Below are 10643 nucleotides of genomic sequence, written 5' to 3' on the forward strand. Positions count from 1 at the left end.
CTCCTGTGATGCCCACTTTGCAGGATACCCACAGAGGGCAGAGTGGATTTCCATGGGTAAGGCATGGAAGTCAGTATCACTCCTGGGGCAGGCTGGGCTGCCGTTCCCCTGCCCAGTACCCACAGGGGGGCAATTACACACTGTCCCTGGTCCTCACAGCATCCGTCCTGCAGCAAGAGCACCAGCGCCCAAGATCACAGAGGAGGGTGGGCACGAGGACTCAGGGGTCCTGCTGCCCAGCCCCAGGCACTGAAGACCCAGAAGGCAAACACGTTCCCCCTCCAGACAGGGGCAGCTTCTGCTGTACCGGGCTTCGACTCTTCTCAGCGATGACACTCGCCAGGAGCTGGGACTGAGGCCCCGCCGACTTCACGTCTTGTCGGTTTTGTTCTCGAATCTGTGTGGTAAGGGAAGGGGAGAGTGAGCTAGCTGTGGAGCGCCAGGGTGTGGAGTTTGGGAGGGGGCATTCGGAGGGCATCCTGGTGTCTGGTGTGCCCTGTGACTAGGGTCTACAAAGGTCCTCCAGTGGGGTGGGGGCCTGTCTCTCCTATTTCTAACACAGTGTGTCCTCTAAGAGCCAGTGTCCATGTCTGTTTCAGAGTGAATGACTGGTTTATGTAAAATACTGGATTCTCATGAACTCTGAGGAGGTAACTGTAAGAGGTGAAGAGGGAAACGAGGCACAGTAGATCCTTGAGGGAGGGTCTCACATTTTACTGAAGCCCCTGAGAAATTTCTTGACTATAACAGATTCCTGGGGGGCACCCCACAGCTATTGAATCAGAGTCTCTCCTTGGGGAGGAACAAGGGGATCTATCTGGGCATCTGTATTTTAAACCAGCACTGCAGAGTGTCCTTGAACCACACATTAAGTCACTGTTTTGTGAGTACACCTGGCCTTTTGGAGGTGGTCTACTACAACTTAAGTTTTTAACATAACATGAGAAATGTGAGTGAATGAATTGTAAAGCAAAAATTGAGAAAGAAATACAAAGGATTTTGAAATTTTGAAAATGAGCCGAAAGGAAAATAGCATAAAATTCATAAAAGCTCAATTTGTGGGCAGGTTTTTTAGACATATCTAATGTCTCAAGCAAGCACCCCTTTATGTATGAGGGTTATTTAAGACCACGTAGGTATAGAGCTAACACAGTGCTTGAGTATGGCCCATAAATGGTAGTTTCTTTCCCACAAGACAGGTACATCCTGGGAACTCAGCTCATATTTGTGGGACCTGAGACAGCTCCCCACTTGAAGGTGAAGAAACAGCTCCCACCTTACCTTGTTCCGCATGTCCATCACTTCTTGGGGGTTGGTATAGAGAGGCACAAATTGGTTTGGGTTTTCGATCCGTATTGGCATGCCACTGCTGGATTTCTCCACCTCGTCAGCCTTCATCCACTGAACACACACAAGGCCAGGTGGGTAAGGCAAAGGAATAATGTCACCATGTCCTTCCCTATGGCCCACCCTTGAGATCTAGGCCAACCAGCCGACATGGAAAGCTCTTNTCAGCAAGCCCATACAAAGCTGTTCTCTCTTCTTGGGCCTTCTTGAGGTCCGTCTCCCAGAACAGAGATAGGGAACAAATGATCTGGTTGCTAAAGAAGGCCCCCAGGTCAATAGTCAGCCATAAAGAGTGCTGGAGAGGAGGGCTCAGAACTTTGACAACCAATTTGACACACAGGTAGCCACTTGACCTTTAGTATCAGATGACTTATTGATTTTCTATTTTATTTATTTATTTAGAGGGAGAGAGAGAGAGAAGGAGTGAGCATGTGAGCTGGGGGAGAGAGAGGCAGAGAGAGAATATCTGGCGGACTCCCCACTGAGCACGCAGAGCCCAATGCAGGGCTCCATCTCATGACCCTGAGATCATGACCTGAGCCGAAATCAAGAGTCCAGTGCTTAACCGACTGAGCCACCCAGGCGCCCTGACTTATTGATTTTAATTTGCAGAGCTTCATTTTTTTTTATGAAGAGCTATTCTACTTGGCTTCCAGCTACTTTAATGTTAATGAAAAATCAAATTAAGAGTTGATGTGTGTGTATGTGTACTGGGGTGTGTGTGAGAGAGAGAGAGAGAGGGAGAGACAAAAAAGAGTCATGAGGAGGGAGAAGACAACTTAATAGAAATTAATATTCCTCCCACCTCCTGGGTTTGCATCAGAGGTATCATCCAAATGTTGGGTGCCCATGAACTTCCCAGAAGCCCCCTGTATATGGGGGAGCAAGAAGCAAAAGCCAATTGCTCCTGGGTTTTGTGCTGTTGGGAGTGAGGTCCAGCCACCCCCTGGAGAAATCTGCTCTTTGGGTCCCAAAACTCAGTGCAGAGGTGCAAGAAACAGGTGATCAGAGGTTCTGTGGGCACGAGCAGCTGCTCCTAGATGCCCAATAGGAAGCCCTAAAGGGAAACTGTAATAATCCAGCCCGAGGGATATTTGTTCTGTTCCCCTATTAAAGCTGCTTAACCCACAGATGTAGCCAGGCACCCTCCCTCCACCCTGATCTCCTCCTTACTGTGGTCTTGGGCCGGGGGCTGCCCAGGCTCCTCTGGACCTCATCAGCCACATTGACCCGTAGGTAGGTGTTGGGCGTGTTGAGCCAACGGGTCTTCTCCTTCTGCTGCTTCTGGGCATGCTGCCGCAGGGCAGGCACCGGGGCGCCGTCCTCCTCAAACACGAAGGCTGTGACGGTGGCTGGGATCTCCACCTCACTTTTGTGTTTGGTTTTCTCTTGAACAATGGGGTAGCGGTATGTGTAGCCTGTTCTGTAACCCTAAAAAGGACAGAAGCAGTACCACTTAGTGTGGGGAAAATGGCCTCCACACACATATCCCACACATTCTTTGCCCCCTTCTTTTTGAAGGACTCAGTTTAACCCAAAATCTCCATAACACAACGTAGGCCTTACTGCTCCTTTAATGTGTTTCATTTCATCCGCCTGGTCTCCCTACCTCTTCCTTCCTTCACCCCAACAAGCCCTCTGATCGGAGCTGAGAAATCCCTAGAACCTTGTGGACCAGACAGACAGGGCCCTTTACCCTAACAGTGTTCCAATTTTCCATCTACTCCAGGGGTTCTCAGCCCTGGCTGCACGCTGGGATCCCTCAGGGGCTTTAAAAATGCTGGTGGCTGCGCCCACCTCAGAGCTGCTGATTTCAACGGACAGTGGTGCGGTCTGGGCTGCAGGATTTTTAAAGCTTGCCTGCTGATTCTAACAGTCAACCCTTATTTTCTTGACTCCAAGTCTTCTAAACCATTTCCTTCTTGGAACCCTGAAACCTGACTCAAAACATCCCTGTCTTCTAAGCAAGATCATGTCCTACAGAGGTAGAAATGATTCCCGCTTGTGAGGACATTCAGTCATCTGGACAGCCCCTCAAGTGATTCTTTCTTGGCTTTGCCTATATTCTTCTTATTTTTGTAAACTAAAGAGGGATTAAAATATTTTTCCGATTATAAAGAAAATACAGACCTGTCTATAAAAATCAGGCAATATGGAAAAACATAAGAAAAAAGTGGGTTTTATACAAAAATCTCATCCCCAGAGATTACCACTAAAAATCCTTCTGGTCGCCTCTGAAATCATGTATATATATATATATATATANACACACACATATATATAATTATATGTATATATATTTATATATCTGCATGTATGTAAGTATATATATAACTATCAAATATATTATATATAATAGATGTATTCTATAATTATATATATGTAACAGTATATAAATGGGACCATATTGCACGAGCAACTTTACAAGCTGCTCTTCTAGTTTATTGATTTGGAGATTTTTTTCTACATTACCGAACCTAAAAACACACAGAAACCTTTATTTTTTTTATGATTTAGTAAAAAGTAATTGATAGCACTTTGTCATTTTCAAAATATTATCAACAACCATGAAATAAGTATCTTTACACATTTTTCTTTAGGCAATTAAATGATTCTCTCCTTGAATTCCTAGAATAAAAATTCCTGGGTCAAGGGGTGTACATTAAAAGTTTTCATGTATTTACCATCTCCCCAAAATGTTGAGCCAATTTACACGTCTACCAGTTGTGCTGGAGTTCCCAGTTCTCATCTCCCTCCCATCTGCTGAATATTGCTGAGGTTTAAAGAAAAAATCTTTGGCAATCAGAAGGGTTAAAAGTACAATCCTTTAATTTTTAAAATTATTTTTTTGATTACTACTAAAACAAAATATTTTTAATGGACACTTGAAACTCTGCCTTTGTAAATTATTTGTGTTCTTGGTTCGTTTTTCTATTGAGATGTTTACTGTTTTCACATTGATTCATAATACCTTTTTCTACACTAAGGATATTAATTTTTTATTGTCACACATGTTGCAATATTTTCTCCATAGTTTGTCTTTTAGCTTTGTCTATGATAGGAGGGACAGTTTATAAAAATATACATTTTCAATTTTATTTTATTTTATTTTTTTTAAAAGATTTTATTTATTTATTCGACAGAGATAGAGACAGCCAGCGAGAGAGGGAACACAAGCAGGGGGAGTGGGAGAGGAAGAAGCAGGCTCATAGCAGAGGAGCCTGACGTGGGGCTCGATCCCATAACGCCAGGATCACGCCCTGAGCCGAAGGCAGACGCTTAACCACTGTGCCACCCAGGCGCCCCTTCAATTTTAATATAATCATATCTGTCAATATTTGTCATCATCATTTCAGACTTTCCCCACCATACTTGACAAGTTCTTTCCCAACATAAGAGCATCAAAAATATAAATCTGTTTTTTAATATCTATATGAATTTACTTTTTATGTTCAAATTTTTGATAAATCAGAAATTCATCTTGTTGAAAGGAATGATCCGCTTTATTTATTTCCCAAAGGTCTAGCAGTCATCCTTTCTCCCGCTGCTTTAAGGGATGCCTACTTGCCCTGTGTTAAATTCTCATACATTTAGGATCTATTTCTGGATTTTCTAAGCTGTCCCACTGATTCACCTGTTCATTCTACACTGGTGCTCCTCTGCTCTTCTGTTTATTTGCTGAAGGTTTTTCATGCTTTACCATGTGATGGGACAAGTACCCCTAAGTACTCTTCTTTTTATAGGATTTTCCTAGCTATTCTGAATTTCACTTGGAAAAACATTTTTTGCCAAGTCCTTCTGCGTGCCCCTATAATTGAAGGAATTACATCAAGTTTATTAATTTGGAAAAGCAACCTCTTAACCCTGTGGAATTTTCTAACCAAGAGGAAATTGTGGTTCTTTATTAAGTTTAGGTTTTCTCTGACGTCTATTGGTAAAGAATTATGGTTTTCTTTAAATCAGTTCTGCTTAATGATTTATGTTCTTTCTGCATTTGCAAACGGGCTATTTTCTCCCATTACTATGTTTTCAAATATATTATTATATGTTAAGATGCAAAAAAAAGCTACTAATTTTTAAATACATTTTTCATAACTGACTACTTTAAAATGGACTCATTACTAATATTTTTTCTCAGTTGACTCTTTGGATTTTATAGGCATATAACCATACTATCTATACAGAATAGCAAGTTTGTTTCCTTTTCAGTGTTTATTGTTTTTGTGCCTCACCCTTTAGATTGAGTTCCAATATTATTCCAAAACAATATTAAAAGGGCTGACAGCAAGAATCATTGTTTTGTTTTAAAATTTAATGGAAATACTTCCAGTGTTTTACCATGATATTGGCTCTTGTTTTGAGAAAAAAAAATATTTTAATCATGTTAAATAAGTGTCCCCATCTTAACAGCTATTATTTTTATAAATTGATACATTTTTATCAAATAACTTGATATTTATTAAAATGACCAAAGGATTTTTATCCTTTGACTAATATCATGAAATATATTTAAAAGACTTATAATATTAAACCATCCTTGAATACTAGGAATGAGCCCTTGCTTGGTTATTATGCATTATTATTCTAATGTTATGCTGGATACTACCTGCTAGTTTTCATGCAGCATTTTTCTTTCTTTTTTTTTTTTTAAGATTTTATTTATTTATTTGACAGAGAGAGAGAGAGATGCAACGAGAGAGGGAACACAAGCAGGGGAGTGGGAGAGGGAGAAGCAGCCTCCTAGCGGAGGAGCCTCATGGGGGGCTTGATCCCAGAATGCCAGGATCATGACCTGAGCCGAAGGTAGATGCTTAACGACTGAGCCACTCAGGCGCCCCACATGCAGCATTTTTCATCAACTCAAAGCAAAATTGGTCTGAATGTGTTATAATTGTTATGAGTTCATGTCGCAGTTTCACTCTCAGAAACAGTTTAAATGGCATAAGAATTGTGTGTTTCTTAAAGATTTGAAAAATTCCTGTGTGAAACTGTCTGGCTCTGGAGCTTTATTTAGGCATGGATTACTTGGCACAAGAATGTTAATGGGAACTGTATTTTCATTTTTCATTTTTCATCATTATAAATTGACTCTCACAGTCAGCCTGGTAATAAGGTAGGGATGGTATGGAGGGANCGAATGTTAATGGGAACTGTATTTTCATTTTTCATCATTATAAATTGACTCTCACAGTCAGCCTGGTAATAAGGTAGGGATGGTATGGAGGGACTGGAGGCAAGGAGAAAAAGGTTAATTATTGCAATGACCTGGACACAATAAAGAGGGTCCGAGGTAGTAGCAGTGAGGAGGGGAACATGAATCAGTTACAGAAACGGTCCAAGGATAGGTTTCATCCTTCACTTCTCTGAGCAATTGAAGAAGTTATGGTTTCTTCCTGCAACTAGCTCCACATCGTGCATGCTTCCCTCTTGTTCTCCAACTGTCTCCTGTTTATATGTCATATCATCAGCTAGACTGTTTGACTTTTGTATCCTTTAAAGCCCACCCCCTAGACACATACCAGTTAACTCCTTACATGACTGATTCAATCATCACGACAGGATATTGTTAGAATGCTGCTCCAGAATAAAGAAATTGAGTATTACGTGGTTCCTACATTGAAGTCACGAGATAACAAAGGCAGAACTAACCACAAAAGAGTGAACTGAACCACAATATAAGACAGCATTGACAGCCTTTAGAACTGGGGTGGTAAAGGCCATCATTTAAGAAAACTCAACTACTATTAGAATGACCACAGATTCTGAGTCAGTTGCCAATCAATGAGGCTTTAACAACTTAACCCTGATGTTGCAGTTCTCACACCCACCTACTGCGTCCCCCCGACTGGTTACAGGGGACTGAGTCTCAACGGACTGGCCGGGAAGGGCAACGGCAGGAGACTCACCAGGTTGTCCAGCATCCTCATGAGGGCCTCAAACTCGTGCTCCCCCAGCCGGCTCTTCTGCATGGGCCCGAAGGTGCTCCCTGCCCACTGCACGGAGCCCACTTCGTGGGGTCGGTGCTTCTCCTGCTCCAGGAGGATGAGGTTCTCTACTCCCCCAGCGCCAGACAGGGCGGATACCTGCAGCAAAGGGCAGAAAGACCTCAGCGTGCACGCGCGCGTGTGTACACATGTCTAGAAATGTGAGCCGTATTTGGCTTTTTCCCTCCCAGAGGAAAAGCCACTCCAAAGTTAATGGGCACGTACCCATTTCCAGAGAAAGAGGTATTAGCAGTTTCTTTCTTAATGTTAGTTCATAGAGACTATAGAAGAGGCGGACGCAGCAAGTGCTAAACCTTAAGAAAGCAACACAGCGCTAAAAAGTTACCCGGATACAGACCAACCTCAATTTGTGATTATTTCTGGGGAAGGTGAGGGGGTAAGATCAGAAAGGGCTCCAAAGGGGACTTCAATTCCTGTCTGTAATATTTTATTTCTTCAAGAGGAAAAGATCTGAAATAAAAAGGCTTTTACTTTTTAGAGCTGAGTGGTGGTTAGTGGGTGTATATTATCCTTCTGCATCTTTCTGTGTGTTTGAAATATCTTCCCCTGCCTTTTTTTTTTTTAAAGAAAAAAGTTACTTGAAAGAAATAGGCTGGCTTCTCGGCCAATAAAACAGGAGAGTAGACTGATGGCCTGAATGAACAGGTCCAAAGGAAGAACTCATCTTCCGCAGTGGGATTAGTCAGTCGAGGAAACCCAGAAAAAGGAGACACCTAAAGTGCTAGTAATACAGAGCCAGGCCCCGTGGAGGGGTCAGGCAGCTTCACCAATGCACTTGGAGCGTTCGCCCCACTGTCCAGGCTCCGTGGCAAGGGGAGAGAACAAGTGGCTGCAGGCAATGGACTTTGAGTATTAGGGCAAAAGGTGTGTGTATACAGCAGGCGATTTTAGAATGACCCTAGAAAACATTTATTAATCTAACTAATCTCCTTATTTTCTAATTCCATATCCATCTAATGGCACATTCTATTTACTCCCTGAATCCAGTGCTCAGATATAATTGGTTATGATTTGGCTTCCAGGGTGAGACCAGCAACAGGGAGAGATGGTGGTTTCCGAGTCTTCTCGGTAGGGAGCCAGGTGTTCTGTGCTGCAATCTGATTAATATTTGATACCTCCTGTAAGCCTACTTATTACAGGAGAATGATACGATTATATAAACTTCCAGTGCTCCAGTTTTTGCTGAAAATGAAAGGATGCAATTTAGCTGGCTGGCCAACATAAGTCTATGAACCCATGAGGATCTGGCACACATCCTGGAGTGTGTTAGATTCACCAATGTAACAAATGGCTCCTATGAGACTTCCTAGAGTTTGGCCAGGCCACTTTGCAAGGTGACCCCTCTCACCCTGTGAAGAGGAGGAAGCAAGAACACTCATTTTCTGTACGCTCTTCATCCAAGACACGCATCCAGTTGAAGGCTCCATTTTTATCTGGTAAAGATGAAAACTTTAATAGTCATATATTCCATCCTTCCACCAAAGCTAAGGGTCCTTGTCCAACATCCCTGGAAGATAGTCAGCTCCATGCTTAGTGAGGCAGCCTACTATACTGTTGTCCAAATGTCTGAAGGGTTACAGTGAGTTGATACAAATTACACAGAGTGCAAATCCACCTTTTTGTTATGTTCATTCACTAGTTCTGGTCTGGCCTCTGTTGCCATATTTTCTTTTCTTTCTTTTAAAGATTTTATTTATTTGACGGAGAGAGAGATAGCCAGCGAGAGAGGGAACATAAACAGGGGGAGTGGGAGAGGAAGAAGCAGGCTCCCAGAGGAGCAGGGAGCTGGATGCGGGGCTCGATCCCAGGGACCTGGGTTCATGCCCTGAACTAAAGGCAGATGCTTAACGACTGAGCCACCCAGGCGCCCCTCTGTTCCCATATTTTCTAATGCTGAAGTCCCTCACACCCACAGAGGCTGAGCGTGTGGGAATGCACTCTCAATGGCAGTGAATCCCAGCTGGTAGATAAATTACCTGGTTCATCCCAGATCCCCATCTGGCCAAGGCAGGGCTCCAGCCTTTGGGACCCTGGAACCCTGACTTGGAGTGCTGTCAGCTGATCTTTCCTGCTGACCCTCATTTCCCCCGGAGGCAGTGCAATGTAGTGTTTAAGGACATGGACTTGGACACAGGCTGCCTGGGTTTGAATCCTGGCTCTGCTGCTTCCTCACTGTGTGATTTGGGGCAGCTATTTGCCCTCTCTGTGCCTGTTTTTCTCATCTGTAAATTGAAAAAAAAAAAAAAGTAGTATCCACCTCATGAACATTATTGAAGGTAATATTTGTAAAGCACCTAGAATAGCACCTGGAGCATAGAGTGCCACATCAATGCTTATGATCAATAATTCCGAGGTTTTACTATGAAAGAAACAATGTGTCCAGGAGACTAGTCATTCATGGAGGAGGGAACTGCCCACATCCTTAAAAGAGCTATGCCTCCTCCCACCTCTCTCTTCCCCTCATCAGTTTCCATGGTGATGGGTAACAGATGGAGAAGAATTGCCTGAGCTTCTTCCCATCTGCCTATAAGCAGAGCAGGGAGCTGCCTCTCTCAGCTGGGGATGACCCAGTTTCCTAGAACCCCAGACTGATGGAGAGCAATGAGAACATTGTCCCCAGGAGAATGGACTAGGCTCTTAGCCTTGAACCACTAAAATGACCACAGCCACGTTCGCTTGTTCGCCAAGGTCACTGAGGGAGAAAAGTAAGACCATGATGGAAATAGAACCTCAGTGCTGGCTTCTCAAGCAGAAATGAGCTGGCCGGGGGCTACCATCCCAACAGCATCTGCAGACTGCTGGCCGCTGGGGGCGCCCATGCCCTAAACCACCCTCACCTCTGGTCTAATCTTGCCTGTTCTGCTTCCACACCCTCCAGCTTCCTTTTTCTCTCTAGAAGCCTCCCTGCTCCACGAGCTGAAAGAAAAGCCACAGAAGCTTTTGTGGGGGTTATTTGCCTCCATCGCCTGATGCACTCTAACAAGGTCACGTGGAACCAGTCCTGACTGAAAAGAAAGTGACAGCAGGCAGGGCCAAGAGAAAGCCGCTGGGCTGTCGGGCCGGTGGCTGGTAGCACTGCGCTTTCATCCTCCCAACTGCTAGGCGGCCATCCTGCCTTGGTTAAACCGTACAGAGGCCATTTCTCAGTGTGGAGCCTGGGAGAGGTCTTCATCACGCGGGGGGATATGTGGGCATCTCTCTCCATTCATTTTCGGGCCATGCTGTCTTTGCAAAGCGGTAAGAATTATTTTCTCATGGAAACCTCTTCTTCAGAAGGAGGAAGGGAACTCA

General features: G+C 43.9%; 1 protein-coding gene across 1 annotated transcript in view; it reads right to left on the minus strand.

The window, feature by feature from the left end:
* Window positions 1–6: 6 nt before the first annotated feature.
* The window catches only part of ADD2 (adducin 2), a 33384-nt gene continuing 22747 nt past the window's right edge, over window positions 7–10643 (minus strand). Inside the window, exons 9-12 of the mRNA XM_034659324.1 lie at window positions 7254–7430; window positions 2521–2778; window positions 1282–1401; window positions 7–397 (exon numbers count right to left, since the gene is read on the minus strand). Of these exons, the coding sequence (XP_034515215.1) occupies window positions 221–397; window positions 1282–1401; window positions 2521–2778; window positions 7254–7430 (732 nt within the window). The 3' untranslated portion in view covers window positions 7–220. The remainder of the gene's footprint in view (window positions 398–1281; window positions 1402–2520; window positions 2779–7253; window positions 7431–10643) is intronic.

The sequence above is a fragment of the Ailuropoda melanoleuca genome, chromosome 4, assembly GCF_002007445.2.
Source record: "Ailuropoda melanoleuca isolate Jingjing chromosome 4, ASM200744v2, whole genome shotgun sequence".
NCBI classification, from domain to species: Eukaryota; Metazoa; Chordata; class Mammalia; order Carnivora; family Ursidae; genus Ailuropoda; species Ailuropoda melanoleuca.